Here is an 18608-nt window from a genome sequence, read left to right as displayed (position 1 = left end):
TAATCAATGCGCTTGAAGAGAGACAAAGGGAAAATAAAGAGAGGGATGGGGCAGGACAAACGTGTTGGCATGTAAAACATTGTGTCCTCAAAATTTACAGTTGAGCAACTCTGGAATAGAACGTGATTTGGCTGCATTCAAGTCTAGCCTGGCTGCTGCCCTAGGATTTAAATATCGACCTTTTCTACACAAAGCAAACAAAAGAAAGAAAGTAATTAAATGGGTTGATGGGTCTCCCAAGCACGAGGGCTCATCGAGCCCCCACACCAATTGGCACCATAAAGACCCACATTACCGTCAGCTATGATGAAATATCATGAAGCTCTTTACCTTTAAGTTAATTAGCACTACAGCAATCCTTGATGAACTCCAGTTGGGTGAGTGTTTGGATGAAAAACAAGATAATCCAGCATTCCCAAAACACAGGCAGAAACATGAGAAAATTGTGTGCTTAAAACTGCATGCGCAAAAGGGCAAGACTACAAGTAATAGGCATGTTCCATGGGAGGGATTGAGACAAAAAAAGGAGGGGCATATACCAAACATTGACCCCAGAAAAGCAAGCCTTTGCAAAGGACACGCAAAGCAAAAAATGATGGGTGGGCTGCAACCCCCAGAATAGATACTTCGTCTCGAAGGGACAGTGCATGCACTGCCTAGACAAGACCTAAAGACATTTGTGTGTGTGTGTGTGTGTTTTTTAAAAAAAAAATTTTATTACTATTACAACTAAAACAAAAAAGCTAGCTCAGGTGGGTATCATCTTGAACTCCATCCATTTCAGATGCATTGGATTCCACAAGGGACAGGTCAAATTGACTTTATAGATGACAAGTGAAAAAGATAAACTCCTTGCTGCCAAGAGTTACAGCAGACCATTCCTGGAAAGGAGCCTTTTTGAGTCTTGGAAAAATATGCTTTTCCTCCACTAATGTTGATTCAGCATGAAGTCTGTAGTCTGACATCAACTGCTGGCTAATTGCCATATCTCCACATGGGTCGTGACTGCTTGGCCGTAGGAGTGGTGAAAAGGTTAAATATTGAAGGCATTATGCCCCTGGAATCTTTCATCCGGGTGCTCTGTGGGCAGTCTAGTGTATGATTTTTGTTGCAGAAAAGTGTTAAGCAGCCGTTGGCTCCACATGCTCAGATCCTCTGGAAAAAAGCAGAAAGAAGAACTGTCAAATAAGAAAAGATTGCCAAAATTAACCACTTTCACAAGATTAACTAATTCCCCTGCTTTCATTGCAACCGCAAAGCCCTTGTGGGTTCAGTGAGATGATTTACAATACCTCTTTCCATAGGGAACAGTATTGATGAAATCATAAAGCAGTATAGGGTTATTTTGGATCAGTCATTCAATGGAGCAGAAGGCTCTACATGTCTGTTCAGGACTGCTGTCATGAGCTTCCATTCAGAACTTTCTGGCTGAGGAAGACTGACTCCTTAGTCCCAAAATAACGTTCTGGATCTTCATTTTGTGATGTTCTTGCTGCAAATGATATCCATTGGATAAAAAACGACATTAAAGTAGACTTTTAAGTTGGTGGCTCTGTAGGAAAATAATGCGCTATAAAGGTGAGTTTAAGGTCTACGTAAGAGACCATCATACCCAACTATTACTGTAAAAGGCAACATTACCAAGAAACAAGTCTTTGAGTGGCAGAGAGCGCATAAGACGAGGCAACTGGCTGTACTTTGGTGTTGAAAGGTACCAATGGAGAGGAGCTAGTGGGTGAAATGAGCATGGATAGATCCCAAGTCCTTTCAAGGGAAACTTGTAGAATTTGGCCTACTGAGGTACATCCGTCTGAGTTACTCATGTCTTCAGAAATTGTATGCAGACACGCTATGCAGTCTGTAGGAAGTTGGCTCTGTATATACTATCTCAGTGAGAGATAGTGTGCACAGAGTCCAAGGGTTCCCCTTAGAGGTAAGATAGTGGCAAAATTAGATAATTCTAATGCTCTATTTTATGGTAGTGTGGTCGAGCAGTAGGCTTATCAGGGTAGTATTAAGCATTTGTTGTACACACACACCGGCAATAAATGAGGAACACACACTCAAAGACTTACTCCAGGCCAACATGGTTTTTATATAGAAAAATATATTTTCTTTATTTTTAGAACCACAAGTTCAAGGTTTGAAGTAAATACATAAAAAGCAAGGTACTCCACACAGGTACGTTAGGAACTTTGAATTAGAGCAATAACATATACAATTGTGGTTAAAATGGCAATAAGCTATTTTAAAAGTAGACAGTGCAAAAATCAACAGTTCCTGGGGGCGGTAAGTATTGGTTAGATTGTGAGGTAAGTCTCAGTTCCTGGGCATAGGCAGCCCACTGTTGGGGGTTCAGGGCAACCCCAAAGTTACCACACCAGCAGCTTCAGGGCCGGTCAACTGCAGAGGTCAGAGGTGCCCAAAACACATAGGCACCTATGGAGAACAGGGTTGCTCTGGTTCCAGTCTGCCTACAGATAAGTACCCGCGTCCTCGGGGGGCAGACCAGGGGGGTTTTGTAGAGCACTGGGGGGGGGGGGGGGACACAAGTAGGCACACAACACACCCTCAGCAGCACAGGGCGGCCGGGTGCAGTGTGGAAAGCAGGTGTCTGGTTTTGTATTGGTTTCAATGGAGGGACCTGGGGGTCACTCTAACGGTACAGGCAGGCACAGGGGGGGCTTCTCGGGCCAGCCACCACCTGGGGGGGGGGGGGGTCACTCCTGCACTGAGGTTCGGTTCCTTCAGGTCCTGGGGGCTGCGGGTATAGTGCTTGGTCTGTGCGTCGGGTTCCTTGTTTCAGGCAGTCACGGTCAGGGGGAAGCCTCTGGATTCTCTCTGCAGGCATCGGTGTGGAGGTCCAGGGGGGATCGTCTCTGGCTACTCACAAGGTCCCTGTGGTGTTGGTTCTCTGGATCTCGAGCCGGGGCGTCGGGTGCAGAGTGTGAAGTCTCCTGCTTCCGGCGGGAAGAGTGAAGTTCTTTAAAGTTGCAAGAAAGTTGCAAAGTTGTTGATGAAGTTGAGCAGAGCCGCTGCTCACGGAGTTTCTTGGTCCTTAGGTTCAGGGCAGTCCTCTGAGGCTTCAGAGGTCGCTAGTCCCTGTCGGATGTGTTGCTGGTTGCAGGTTTTCGAGTCAGAAGACAGGCTGGTAGGGCTGGGACCAAAGCAGTTGTCGCCTTCCGTCTTCTCTGCAGGGCTTGTAGGTCAGCAATCCTTCTTTGTTAAGGTTGCAGGAATCTGATTTCCTGGGTTCTTGGGTGCCCCTAAATACTAAATTCCAGGGGTGTGTTTAGGTCTGGGAGGGAAGTAGCCAATGGCTACTGTCCTGGAGGGTGGCTACACCCTCTTTGTGCTTCCTCCTCCCAGTGAGGAGGCGGGCACATCCCTAATCCTATGGGGGGAATCCTCCAAAACTAAGATGGAGGATTTTTAAAGGCAGGGGTCACCTCAGCTCAGTGTACCTTAGGGGCTCTCCTGACTGGTGGGGGACTCCTCCTTGTTTTTCTAATTATCTCCTCCAGCCTAGCCACCAAAAGTGTCCATCAGTTGTTTTGTATTAAAAAAGAAAAAATGACCAAACTCTACAGATAACACCCTCCTGTGGGGAGCTGCCTTCCCTCCGATTTTTCCCCCGCACTTCGGGCTTAGGAGTCTCCTCAGATACACTTTTTCTGAGGTGTTTGGATTGATTTTTATTTATTTTTTCTTCAGAAATTCTCCCATTTGGGAGCTTCAAACTGACAGCCATGTCATACACCAAAAAAGGGGCTTTTTAGTGCCTATGCTACCTTCAGGCTACATGTGGATGACCAGCATAAGGACTGCATATACTGTCTCTATCCTAACCGTAAAACCAGAGACTGTTATGTAGGAAATGGTTTCAACTAAAACTAAAGGACAGAGAGGGTTGTCTTCTCCTTTGGCTGCAAAAGTTAAAATCTAGAGACAATCTGGTGTCTGACAGTGCTTCAACTTCCGTCACCAAGACACCTGTGAAGAGGCGTGCTAAGGAGCAGACTGCCACTGATGAACCCCCTAGAAAGGTGCCTAAAGTCATCTGAGGGTTCCTCAAAGATTCGTAGCCCGTCAAAGAAGCTTTTGTCGTTGTCGGAGGAATCTAAGGGGTCAGATTTCATCTTATAAGCAAAAAGAAAACCCTCCGAGTCCCTTATGCCGCCTGTGCGGCTAAAGCATACTTTCAAAAAGCCAGCCTCTGCAGAGTCTACGGCACCATCAACGGTATCTTCCTTGACAGCTCGTGCATCAACATCTACCGTCATTACAATGTCGATGGCCGCTTCAACAGAGTTCTCATCGACAGTCTTATCCTCGTTGACTGTGTGCCCCATTTTGCCACTGTAACTACAGTCTCTGCAGCTTATCTCATCAACGATCCTCCAGTTGATGCTTCTGTCAACGGAACACTCGTCGATGGCTCCACCGACAACGCTCCCACTGTCAACACCTCTGTTGATGACACTTCCGTCAACTATCACCTTGTCGACTCTGCAACTGTCGACTTGCCTCTCGTCTACTATCAAGGAAACGCCTACAAAGAGACAGAGACCATCTACATTGGCTCTTTTCTCATTGACTGAGCAGATTTGACTAAAAAGGATTACAAAGAAACGTTTGACCCCCATCACTTACGTCTCCAAGTAAGGTGTCAAGACTGTTACCTTCACACTTTCGGATGATGATGACTGAGGATGATGGAATATATGGAGTGGCTAGACGTCCTTCACAGTTACAGGTCAAATGTCAGGAATACTTGGATGATGATTCTTACTATGACCAGCAATATTATGAGCATCCGCAACAGCTGGTATGTCTACCTTCCAGCTTAGTGTCAAATTTGCAGCAATGTTAGTGGATTAGAGGGAGTGTTCTGCCAATGCCCACATCTGTGCAGCAACTGAAGTTCTCTTCCAGGGGATCCTCATCAAAGTCATAAACCTTGAATATTCCTGCCCTTGTGCGGGGACCCCGGAGCATATATATATAAAATACATACATATTATCATGTGTAAAACAGCAATGCAGGCTATAATCATAAATAGGCTAAAATGCTTTATTTCTATGCAAGTTTTTTTTTATTTTTTTTTATTTTATAAAATCACAATAGATCATAAATATCTACCTAAGCCCCAAAAACTGGACTTAGGGAAGTAAACAGCAGTAAATATCAGAGAAAAATAGAAAAAAACACATTGAAAAACAATGAAGCATTCTTAGCCAATAGGCTGCATGCAGGTTAACACAGGAGAACCATAAAAACTTTGGCACCGTGCCTTTAAGACCCTGAGCACCTCCAGTATCCCACCATGCCTCAGGGGTGAAGGGAAGGTGACAGTTGGTTCACAGTTAGGTCAGTTCTTTTTTCCGGCTTCTTCTGAGAGGATCCTGGAGCATTGAGCTCTCAGTTTTTCTGAGTTTTTTCTTCAGAAAAATTCCTAAAAATAGTGTTTTTCCGGTTTACTCGACAGATAACATCTTTTGTCTGAGTTTGGCAGTCTTTTCTGACAGAAAATGCCATCTCTTTTTGTAAAATGTCCTTCTTGTGGGAAGAAGAAAGCCCAGTCAGACCCACACTCTCTGTGTATTGTCTGCCTGCCACAAAGTCACTGTCCTGACACCTGCAAGTATTGTAAGATGTCGAGGAGGACTCTCAAAGACAGAGAGAAAATCAGGCTACATGGGCTTCAGGAGAGGAAAAAGTCAACATCCTCTTCACTTCCCAGGCCTACAACAGAAGGAATGGCCAGATCGACGTCGACAGGTAGGATTGTGCCCGTTTGTTCTCCACCGACGTCATCGGTGCCAGCGTCTCACCGGCATAGATCGCAGTCGACGGTGACCAGACCGACGTCGAGGGACAAAGCGTCGAAGCATGGACAGCACAGGGGTACATCTCTGTCGACGGCAGGCCGCCGTTCGGCGTCGAGCCATCTCCGGCGCTCCCGTTCGCCGTCGAGAACATCTCGCCCCTTGGCGTCGAAGGACACGACGCCAAAAACACCACGACGGCATGAACATCCGCCGTCGACCACTCGCCACTCAACGTCGAGACACACGACGGCGAGTAGGTCCAGGTCCCGCGATCGGCGTCAAGACATTCAACGTCAAGGCCTTCGACGTCAAGACCTTCGACGTCGAGAACAGACCAGCCATCGCAACTTTCGACGTCGAGGATGCAATAGACGTCGACACAACCTTCAGCTGTGTCACAGGCAGTAGAGCCAGCGGAAAAAGCTCCCTCACCGGTGGTCTCTATACGGAGTGCATCATCCCATTCCAGAGCGGGCTCATCGGGGCATGTTTCTCCCATCACTCTATCACCTAGATGGTTAGAGAGCCTGAATAGACCGGCAGCATCCCCGGATTCCCAATACTCGGATGTATTCTCCTACTGCCTCATTGCCTAGAACGCCATCGCCTACAGCTAGAGCAGGACGGGCTCGTTCTGCTTCTCGTCAGCCGACCACAAGACCTGCACTCTCTGCTACAGCTTCTCGTAGCAGGTCTCGTTCCCGAAGGAGAACCAGGTCGCGAACACCACACAGAAGATCACCTTCTTGGTCTTCTTCAGGATCGTCTGTTGGGCGCTACTCCCCCACACTGACAGATTCTCCACCTGCTAGGATCTCACCGGTGGATGATATCACCACTTTTAATGAGGTTCTTTTAAGGGGAGCGCAGAAACTAAATATTGAGGTACCGGAGCCGGCAACCTCATCCTCCGTTATCTTTGAGACCCTACAACACAGATCAGTCTCGAGAAAACTGCTGCCACTAGTACCGGGTTTGCTGCAACCTACTATGGACACCTTTCTGACTCCAGCCACTCAAGTCTGCCCCGGCTAGGATTCAAAAGAAGTACAAAGCTCCGGAGCAAGATCCTTTATTCCTGCGGAAGGATCCGCCACCGGACTCTGTTATTTTAGCCGCAGCCAGAAAAACACACTCTGTGGCATCATCTTCCACAGTCCCCCCGGATAAGGGGAGCAGACACCTAGACTCCCTGGGGAGAAAGATGTGCGGTACGGCGGCATCTGCTATGAAGGTCTCCAGCGCCTCAGCACTTCTGGGCAGATATGACCGCTCTCTGTGGGACTCACTCCACAGATTTACAGAAAAGTTGCCCAGGGAAGATAGACAGGACTTCCAAGAAATCTTGCAGGAAGGGGGCCTAGTATCTAACCAGGTCATCAGCGCGGCGGCGGGCGGATTTGGCTGCGCATGGGTATGCGCACGGAATCTGCGCTAGGAGGTCTTCCTGGCTACGGCTCACTGGTCTGAAACAGGAAGCACAGCAACGCATTTTAAACCTTCCATTCAGCGGGAATTCGTTATTCGGTACCCACGCGAATGAAGAGATGGCCCGAATGAAAACGGAGGTGGACACTGAGGGCAGTGGGTCTGGAACGTAAGAAAGACTTCAGGCGGAGGTACAGGCCGTACGACAGACGACCATTCCAGCAGAGGGTTCAAACCCCTCACTGGTCTCAGAGGCCACAACAACGACAGGGACGCCCCCTGTTTCAGGCACGTAGACCCACAAGAGACCGAGGGGCAAGTAGACCTCAACAGTGTACAGCAAAGACACCAACAAAGCAATGAAGCATTGCTTCCCTCAACACTGTGCACCACTCCGGTGGGGGGAAGTATTACGCATCCTCTTCACGAGTGGCACTCAATCACAAGAGACAAATGGGTGCTCAATATTGTCGAACATGGCTATTCTCTCCTTTTCAAAAAACCTCCGCCACACTTGCCGCCAGCAAGATGTTTTCCTTCTCATCTCAGCCTGCTACGCAAGGAAGTTCTTGCACTCCTACAAAAGAAAGCGGTAGAAAAGGTTCCTCCGGCACAAAAAGGAAAAGGGGTGTACTCCCGTTACTTTCTGGTGGCGAAAAAAGGTCAACAGGGCATCTTCAGGCCAATTCTGGACCTACGGCTCCTGAACAAGTACATAAGAAAACAGAAGTTCAGGATGCTAGCCCTTCACCAGATTGTTCCGCAACTGCATCAGGGAGACTGGATGTGCTCCATCGACCTACAGGATGCATATTTTCACATCCCAATAGCATCCAAACATCGGAAGTTCTTACGTTTCCAGATAGCGTCACAGCACTACCAATTCAGAGTCCTACCATTCGGCCTGAAGTCTGCACCCCGAGTCTTTTCAAAATGTGTAGCAGTGGTAGCGGCACATCTTCGAAGGCAAAAAATATTCGTCTACCCCTACCTGGACGACTGGCTATTGAAGGCTTCCTCTCCGGATCAGGCGAGAAAACATCGAGACATTGTACTAAGAACTTTCGAGTCTCTATGTCTTCAAATCAACCACAACAAGTCAACCTTGATTCCAACACAAAACCTCCACTACCTGGGAGCTATACTAAACACAGAGCTCCAAACAGTGTATCCTTCGGAGGAACGACTTTTATCAATCCACAGGAAGTGTCAACAACTATTAACAGCCGATGCACCTACTGCTCGTCAGGTGACATCGCTTCTGGGCTCCATGGCTTCATGCATCTTCATAGTCCCGAACGCCAGGCTACACATGAGGCCCCTTCAGGAGGCATTAGAGAACAACTGGAGCCAAAAGACTGGTCGCTGGGAGGACAGAGTACGACTACCAACAGCGGCTTTTCAATCACTACAATGGTGGATGCACAGACCTCACCTGTCGATAGGTTCTCCGTTTCACCAGACAATTCCAGCCGACACTCTGGTAACGGATGCGTCTCTTCAGGGTTGGGGTGCTCATCTGGGTTCCTTCCAAGCTCAGGGTCTGTGGTCCGACAAGGAAAAGAACTATCACATAAATCTACTGGAGCTCAGAGCGGTCCATCTGGCTCTCAAATCTTTCTCTCCATTGGTTCAGGGGAAATCTCTCCTAATTCAGACAGACAATACAACAACAATTTATTACCTGAACAAACAGGGGGGAACAAGATCACTTCCTCTGTCTCGAGAGTCCCAAACGATATGGCATTGGCTCCTGGCCAGGGGAATGTTTATCACAGCGGTACACCTGCCAGGTCAGCAAAACGTAGAGGCAGATTTCCTGAGCAGACATCTAGAAGACGCGCACGACTGGGTCCTACACGACGAAGTCGTCAAGGACATCTTCGGTCAATGGGGTCGACCCCAGTTGGATCTCTTTGCAGACGAAGCAAACAAGAAATGCCCAGACTTCGCATCCAGGTTCTGCCGTCCGGGATCTCAAGGGAATGCCCTGTTGATCAACTGGTCAGGGATATTTCTCTACGCCTTTCCACCGATTCCCCTCATACCGGCAGTAATCAACAAACTTTACAACTCCAGAACCAGAATGATTCTGATAGCACCACAATGGCCCCGCCAATTCTGGTACACGGATCTACTCAACTTATCGGAAAAACCTCACAGGAGGTTGCCGTGCAGACCGGATCTCCTGAGCAGAATGGAAGGCAGAATCCTACATCCCAACCTTCCCTCTCTGAGCTTGACAGCATGGCTCCTGAATTCCTACAGTATGGGCACCTAGGGCTCTCACAGGAGTGCATGAACATCTTGAAAGAGTCAAAACAACCTTCCATGCGGCGTTCTTACGCTTTTAAGTGGAAGAGATTTTACATCTGGTGCTCTCAACAAGGTATAAATCCCATACGAGCTCAGGAGGATGTCCTACTGTCCTATTTGCTTCATCTGGCGAAGTCTGGTCTGCAGGTATCTTCTATTAAGGTTCATTTGTCTGCAATTACAGCGTATCGTAAGTCGCCTTCTCAGGAATCCTTCTTTACGATACCTGTAGTCCAGGATTTCTTAGAAGGCTTGAAAAAGGTTTTTCCTCCCATTCGGAGACCTTCTCCTCCATGGGAACTGAATGTAGTCCTGTCAAAACTTATGGGCCCTCCCTTTGAACCTATCCACAAGGCCTCTTTACAGCACCTTACGTGGAAGACGGCTTTTTTGGTGGCCATTACTTCAGCGAGGAGGGTCAGCGAAATTCAGGCTGTCTTGCAGAGAACCGTACACGGTTTTTCACGATAATAGAGTGGTTCTGCGAACTCACCCATCTTTCCTTCCGAAGGTGGTGTCAGAATTCCATATCAATCAGACTATATCTTTACCGACTTTCTTTCCCAATCCGGAGACTCCGGCTGAGAAAGCATTGCATTCTTTAGACTTAAAAAGAGTGCTGAAATTCTATTTGGACAAAACAAAACCGATTAGACATTCTAACCATTTGTTTCTGAATTATGGTCATTTAAGAACAGGAGAGGCAGCGTCTAAACGAACGATATCAAGATGGATTGTGTCTTGTATTGTTAACACTTACCAACTGGCTAATAAGCAATTACTGGCTAGGCCAAAAGCGCATTCCACAAGGGGAAAAGCGGCTACTGCTGCCCTCCTTAACAATGTACCAATTTCCGAGATTTGTAAGGCTGCTACATGGAAATCTGTGCATACCTTTACTAAGCATTACTGTTTAGACTCGGATGCAAGAGCGGATGCCCAGGTGGGGCAGCCCTCTCTTAGAAACCTATTTGCATGAATATGTATTCTTTCCTGCACTTCTTTCAGACAGTCCGCAGAGTTTAGGGATGGGCTTGCTAATCTATTCAATGTTTATGACTATTGATGAGGATCCCCTGGAAGAGAAGGATTAGTTACTTACCTGTAAATCCTAGTTCTCTTCCAGGGGTATCCTCATCAAAGTCATAAACAACCCACCCTCCTCCCCGGACTCAAGTCTCCTAGAAGTGCAGGACAGATTATCTTTCTGATCAGTTACACAGATTGTCACCGTAAAAAAGTACTGACCTAACTGTGAACCAACTGTCACCTTCCCTTCACCCCTGAGGCATGGTGGGATACTGGAGGTGCTCAGGGTCTTAAAGGCACGGTGCCAAAGTTTTTATGGTTCTCCTGTGTTAACCTGCATGCAGCCTATTGGCTAAGAATGCTTCATTGTTTTTCAATGTGTTTTTTTCTATTTTTCTCTGATATTTACTGCTGTTTACTTCCCTAAGTCCAGTTTTGGGGGCTTAGGTAGATATTTATGATCTATTGTGATTTTATAATATAAAAAAAAAAAAAAAAACTTGCATAGAAATAAAGCATTTTAGCCTATTTATGATTATAGCCTGCATTGCTGTTTTACACATGATAATATGTATGTATTTTATATATATATGCTCCGGGGTCCCCGCACAAGGGCGGGAATATTCAATGTTTATGACTTTGATGAGGATACCCCTGCAAGAGAACTAGGATTTACAGGTAAGTAACTAATCCATTCCGACCATACCATCAACCCCTCAGCAGTTTCCACAGCTGCATGTTGTATCTCCTCCTTGGCCACGGGCTTCCCCCTAGTCTGTAACTGCGCAAGTACAAACCTCTTAGGACGAAGAAAGTGAAGAGGGTGAAATCCATACACCACATGATGAATGGGATGAGTATATAATTCCAGCACTTGCCTCTCCTGGAACACCTATAGTGGACTCTCCTCCTGAAGATATCAGTGGTTTTCACAACCTGCTAGAAGGGGCAGCCATGCAAATCGATTTACCAATGCCTGCGACTCAGCAGGACTGTTTCCTGTATGATTTCAAAGAACCTCCTAGTAAAACGGTCAGGACGATTCCAAAATTTACAATGTTTGGAGTCGGGGTTTGAAGATAATGCGTAACCCTGCAACAGTACCTGCAGTGTTACCTAAGTGGGATAAGAAGTAAAAGTCAACGGATGATGCCCCTGCCTGCCTAACAGGCCACCCAAAACCAGACTGTCATCTCACAGGTGGCGCAACTGTGCTCCAGGAATCCTTCTACACTGTTAACTACACCGCCGGATAAGGAAGGGAGACTCCTTAACATCAGGAAGCATTTTTCCTCTGTCTGCCATTGTGGTGCGAACTGCTAATTCTTTAGTGCTCGTTGGCAGATAAGATAGGCAACTGTGGTCAGACATAACTGCGTTTGGAAGAACTTCTGGAGAGTACCAGGATTAAGACCACAATGGTGCTCATGGAGGGACAACTTTCCTGTGTGGAAATTGACTGTGCACTTGACATTCCCACCATGGGCTTTACACTGCTCGCGGAATCGGCAGGTTTGAGCTGTCATTGGTGGCTCAAAGCCACTAATTTTGACCTGAGGTCCAAACAAAGATTTCCGATCTTTCCTATGATGGAGAGGTGCTTTTTGTGAAGCATGTCGACACGCTTCAAACCATAAAGTCGGACACTGAGACCACAAGATCATTGGCCACTCTGCAGTATACAAAAGTGCCTTTTCGTGGAGCCAAGGGCAGAGGGCAACCTTCATTTCGTGGAGGATACCAACAGAGATTTCCATCATACTCCACCACCTTCCACACTACCAGGCCCAATATCAGCAAAGGCAGACCACCTCACAGAGGAAAGCCTGGAAGGCAATCTAATGAAGCCACCTGTAGGCAAGGACTGTCTTCAGGCACCGGCTAACTCTCGTTCTTCCCATTCAGTTTGTCTGGGAATGTTGAAACATCCTATTGATCATTGGCATCAAATTACCAAGGACAAAATTGGTACTGGATGTAATACAGTGTGGCCACTTCTAGAGTTCATTGAGATACCCCTAATGATGTCACCGCCCCAGGTTCGACCGACGTCTGCTCAGCTTAGAAGTGGACCATGTTGAGCAAAGGAGCAATAGAAGTTGTACACTATTCCCAGAGGGGGAGAGGCTTCTACTCCCACTTCTTCCTGATTCTGAAAAAATCTTGTTTGTAGAGGCCAATCCTAGACTTGCAGGAGTTAAACAAATACCTGAGAAAGGAAACATTCTGTATGGTCACATTACAAGACATACTGCAGCTTCTAAACAGAGCAGACTATATGGCTCCCTGGATCTTTAAGACACTTACCTCTATATTTGCATTCACCCAAGACACAGTTCCTGAGATTCATGGTAGCTGGCAGGCACTTTCTATTCAAGGTCCTTCCCTTTGGACTCGAGTCTGCACCGCAGATCTTTACCAAATGTCTGGCTCCGGTCGCAGCCTACCTGACACGCAAGACACAAAATGTTTCCCTATCTGGACGTCAGGAGCTTTTACTAGCCAGATGTCTAGTCAGCACGCAGGTCCGTCAGTGACCTTATGCCTTTTCAAGGACTTGGGCCTCACACTCAACCAGGAGCAGTCACTCCTACAACCTTCGACAAGGATAGCCTTCCTGGGAGCTATATTAGACACAGAACAAACCAAAGCCTACCCAACACTGGACAGACAAGAGAAGTATATCTCCCTAGTGAAACAAATTCAAAGTATTTCAGTGCCCTACAAATCATTACTAGCAATGATGTCATCTTGTATAAACCTCATGCCCCATTGTTGCCTTCATATGCATCCAATTCAAAAGGAGCTAGACAAGCAATGGAAACAAGCGCAAGGATCCTTTGAAGGACATAATCCAGATAACTTCACCCATGATAGCTTCTCTCGATTGGTGGGCAGTTCCCAAAATTATTTCAAGAGGACTACGCTTCTTACTTCAGATTCCTCTGCTAACAGATGTTGATGAATGGATGGGGCACATGCCTGCAGGACCTTGGAGTACGCAGCAAGTGCCCTCCCTCTCACCTTGCTTTTCATATCAAGCTTCTTGAGCTAAGAGCAGTGTATTTTGATTTGCAAGCCTTCCTCCCAAGAATTCGCAGATCAGCAGTGCTTGTTAGGACAGACCATACCACCACAATGCACTCAACAAACAAGGAGGAACGCACTCCCACCTGCTGTCCCGAGAAGGGCAAACCATTTGGAGTTGGTGCATTCAGCACTCAGTGCAGTGTGGAGCATGTTCCAGGCCTTCAAAATACCATTGTAGATTCGCTAAACAGGTTAAAAACATCTCTCCTCGAGTGGGAATTGGACCAGAGGACAGTGGACAGAATATTCTCTCAGTGGGGCAAACCGAACCTGGATCTTTTACAAGTTGGCATCACCAACAAGGGTCATGGGGTGGATGCCTTTTTTCAATCACATGGTCAGGGATTTATGCATACGCCTTTCTTCCAATTCCACGCCTCTCAAGAGTAATCATGAAAATCTAGTCTGAACCCTGCTTGATAATTCTAATAGCTCCAGCGTGGCCACGTCAACCTTGGTACACGTAGTTGCTGCTACTATCTTCATGTCTGCCCATCAAGTTGAAGCCAAGTCCGGAGTTGCTCACCATCAACCAGGGACAAGTAAGACACCTGGATCCCAAATCTTAGCTTATCGGCATGGCTCCTGAATTCAATGAATTCGGCTTCTTAGACCTACCAAAGGATTGCAAGGACATCCTTGCTTAAGCACGGGCGAATAGCACACATAAAACATACCGCCTAAAGTGGCAACACTTTTGTGGTGCGAGTCCATGAATATACACCCTCTCCTCCACCCCGGAAATAGTACCATACTTCTTACAGCTAGCACGTTCAGGGCATGCCCATGCATCCATCAAAGTTCATCTGCCAGCCATTTCTCGATATAGGAGAATGTCCGGGAAACCATCTGTATTCTCAACGGCTGATAAAACAATTCTTGAAAGGTCTCTTCAGATCCTTTTCTCTGGTGAAAGCCCATCCCGCAACATGGCAACTTAACACAGTCTAGACCAGCTGATGAGGGAGCCCTTCGAACCCATACATAGGGCGGACATCAAGTACCTCACTTGGAAGGTGGCACTCCTCCTTGCCCTTACTTCCGCACGTAGGGTCAGCGAAATCCAGGCTTTTACGATGCAGAACCCCTTCTTACAATTCAAAAACAAGTTATTCTACTCACCAGTCCTATATTTATCCCGAAGGTGCCTTCGGACATTCATATTAATGAACCTGTAATACTGAAGTCATTCTTCCCAAACCCCCAGACTTCTGCAGAGAGATCCCTGCATTCACTTGATCTAACAAAGTGCATCAAATTGTTTTTGGACGGGATGAAATCCTTTAGAAGAACAAACCAGCTGTTCATAGCCTTTAGTGCCCCTAGAAAAGGATACCCTGCAACTAAACAGACTATTTCTTGATGGATTAAAAATGCGATCCTCTTTTGCCACAAGAAAGCTGGTCGACCATTGGATATGAGCCGTATCCACGTCCTGTGCATTGTTCTCGGGTGCATCGATACCAGACATCTGTCATGCTGCAATGTGGAAGACAGCACATACTTTCACATGGCACTATTTCCTTGACACAGATGCCCCAAGATGCAGCAGTTGGACAAGCAGTCCTTAGACATATGTTCCAAAAAAAGGTGATCTATTTGTTGTTCCTTCCATCCCCTTGTACTGTTCGTCACATTTTCTATAGCATAATAGCTTTCCGTTCTGCAGACTGTAAACTACAAACAAAAGCTGTAAGAACTGTTCAGTCTCTCATATTTAACAGTATGTGGCTATTGTACACGCAGAAAATGTGCTACTCACTGCTTGCCATTCTGGTTCAAGCATGTGAATCTATGAAAGTTCCAATACTGGAGTAAGAAATAAGTTACCTGTAACTGTAGTTCTCCAGTATTCAAAACTTTCATAGATTCACATGCGACCCACCCGCCGTCCCTGGGAAACTCACCTTCATTCTCTCAGTAGTAACTATATTACAACACTAATGATTGGAAAATCTGAGGGGAAGGCCCCTCCTCACAGGAGCGTTCTAGAGGGTGGTGTAATCTGATTGGTTGCCTTTAGAGTTTGGTCCTTTCTAACAAAATGACGGATATGTTTCTAAGTTAGAGGCCTAATGCATGTAATGTTTATATGCAATTGGGCATAGCTTCTGTATTACACCGGGGACTTCCATCTCGATGATGGGGAAGGATTCAAGCATGTGAATATAGGAAAGTTTCCAATACTGGAGAACTACAGTTACAGGTAAGTAACTAATTTCTTATCTAGCCAAGATGGAATGATGCCCTTTACTCGTTCCCTGGGTAATTATGAATAGTTGGTATGGTTCATTCTCCTGTCTGGCAGTAAGGTTTAATTAAGTGATCATAACCTTTGTGGGATACCCGAATATGTTGGGCCAAGCATTAAACATCTGTGGTTGAGAGTATGCTTTGTGGTCTGCTTGATGAAAACATGTAATATGGCCCTATTTAGTAGCACCTTTAGCTAAATTGCATGCAGCCTGTTGGAAAAGTGATTTGATTTGTTCTCGCTTATTCTTGCTGCAGAGAGCCAGTCAGCCCAGAAGAAGCTGAAGATTACATGGAGATTATCACTAACCCCATGGACTTCCAGACCATGCTGAGCAAGTGCACGTGCAGCAAATACCACACTGTACAGGAGTTCCTAACGGACATAAAGCTTGTGTTCAACAATGCTGAGCTTTACAATGATCACGGGACCCAGGTGATCAGCTGCCTGGAAAAAACTGAAGATTGTCTGGTGACCATGCTGCAGAAGCACCTTCCTAACCACACCTACCAGCGGAGAAAACGCAAGAAGCTACCTACCAAACGGCAGGCCCACACATCTGATGAAGATGAAGAACAGGACAGTGACCAGGATACAGTCAAACATTCCAGGGGGCGGAAAAAAAAGAAATGAAACTAAAAATTGGAGTTTGGGGAGCTTAGGGAGAAGTGTGGAGGTTAAGATTGGACATTGTTGTGGGAAGGCTGCTTTGACTGCTAGAAAGCATGAAGGGGTGAGACATGACCTAAGACATCTGCAGTGTTGATAAATATATTTTAACCCATTTGTGTGGATCCTGTATTGTTCTCTGACGCAGTGAAGTACAAAAGACTTTGTACTGGGAAGCCTTGTTTATGGATCCTGTTTCTATCCTCTTTCACCCATCCACCTCAAGCTTTAGAAAATAATCTGAGTGCAAGTTACCATCCAGCACTTGCTTACTCTTGAAGTGTATGGTGTTGCAATATTTGGTAATTGACCAAAAAGGAGGAACGTTTTGCATTCACTTTTCTCCATAGATCTACATATCGTTGCAAAGTGGAACTTTTGCCAATCTTTTCAGTTTCCACTTACTGTCAAGTTAAGACTTTGACTTAATATGGGTGGGGAAGGAACATCGCTAATATAGCACCCATGTTAGCCTTTGGCCAGAAACCACTGCAAACCCTTGGCACTCCTAGAATCTCAATTGTAATGAGCAAGCCACTTCTGCGGGACAATCTTGATGAGCCCAGTACTGCCTCCAGTATTTGTAATACTCAGCTGCTGCCTCAGTACAAGTCTTCAGATGTATGAAAATAATTCTTGTGCTAATATAAGCTGGGAGGACTGGGTTAATATAGGGGGTCAGGGCGGGACCGTTTTTTGCCCATAAGATAGCATGATTGTCCTTTCTCCATGCTCCCACTGATCCACAATCCCCCCACCCCCCCAAAAGCCACCACATGTTTAGGGAAATCATGCAAGGGCGAAACCAAAAGTGTCAGGGTAAGATGGCCACAATAAGGTAAGACAACAAATGCTGCTTGTGTTTGGATTCTTGTACGAAGGGACTGTTAGCTTGCTCCTTCGTGTACAATACTGTTTATACAAAACTCTGTAATTTTGACTGACTAATATAGATTTTGCTATTGCTTTGTTTCGTTCCGTTCTCCCACCTTCGTATCTGGTATGCTGTTTGTAACCAGTGACAGCTGTGGCTCACGTCTTGCCCCACTGTGGCCATCAGTTCATGGATTTGATCTATTTCTTGAAGGGGATGAAAAAACAAAACTCTGAAATCACTTGCCTAATGCATTAGGTTAGCAGTGGCCTGTCAGAAGCTGTAGAATTGAGGAGAGAAGGTGTCTATGCAGTCACTCACCTTACCCTAGTCCTGGGTGTGGCATTGCATACAATTGAGACAGCAGAGGTCTTTTGATGGCAAGGTATCATTACTGACTAGCTAACTTAAATGGATGGTCATATCTGTCCTGGTGTTCTTTGTTTTTTGTTTTTTTTTTTCTCTGCCGTTCTGGTTTCCATTGCCTTTGGACCAGACTTAGTCTCACTTTTACACTTCTTGATATACATGAACACATCTCATGTACGCAAAGTTTGCTGGGTAAACTTTATATGTGTATATATATAAAAAGCAGTTTCAGCCCAGAGGGATGGGGAGGGCCAAAAATGTACATTTCAAATTATTGCCCCAACTAGATTCAGTTTTAAGTTGGGTTTGATGTAGACCAACAAACTCTTAAAGCACTGAGGTTTTCACTAAGCCCAACCATCTCTGGATTATCCTCTTATACTTTTGCTTGCACACAGTGGTTTCACACTGACATTTCTAAACCAGCCCTCTTATTTGGACATTTTGTCTTGTTAATAAACATTTTGTGTAGTTTCTATACAGTGTCAATTTACTGACTTGTACATTTTTTTTATGTCGGGTGGGAATGGTAAGCAGAGTTGTAATAAATGGGGATTTTAAACAAAGAAGTAGCGTATTCTATTGTTGTCGTTTTTGCATCAACAAGGAGCTTGGACGGTATTTGTCTTAATCTGTTGCCATTGGTTGCAAAGGAGAGGCAATATGCCAATTAGCATTTATTTAACTGTTCACTACTGTCGTCCCATTAAGGTTTCTGGATGAGGTGTTTGAACCCTTCTGTCTATA

At 45.9% G+C, this 18608-nt stretch overlaps 1 protein-coding gene across 1 annotated transcript in view; it reads left to right on the top strand.

Annotated features, from left to right (window-relative positions):
- BAZ1B (bromodomain adjacent to zinc finger domain 1B) overlaps positions 1 to 18337 on the top strand; it is a 249952-nt gene extending 231615 nt beyond the window's left edge. Inside the window, exon 19 of the mRNA XM_069226779.1 lies at positions 16207 to 18337. Coding sequence (XP_069082880.1) covers positions 16207 to 16582 — 376 coding nt within the window. The 3' untranslated portion in view covers positions 16583 to 18337. The remainder of the gene's footprint in view (positions 1 to 16206) is intronic.
- The last annotated feature ends 271 nt before the right edge of the window (positions 18338 to 18608 follow it).

This window comes from Pleurodeles waltl, chromosome 3_2 (genome assembly GCF_031143425.1).
Source record: "Pleurodeles waltl isolate 20211129_DDA chromosome 3_2, aPleWal1.hap1.20221129, whole genome shotgun sequence".
Lineage (NCBI taxonomy): Eukaryota > Metazoa > Chordata > Amphibia > Caudata > Salamandridae > Pleurodeles > Pleurodeles waltl.
Note: the sequence above shows the minus strand (reverse complement) of the source record. Positions and strands in the feature narration are given on the sequence as shown.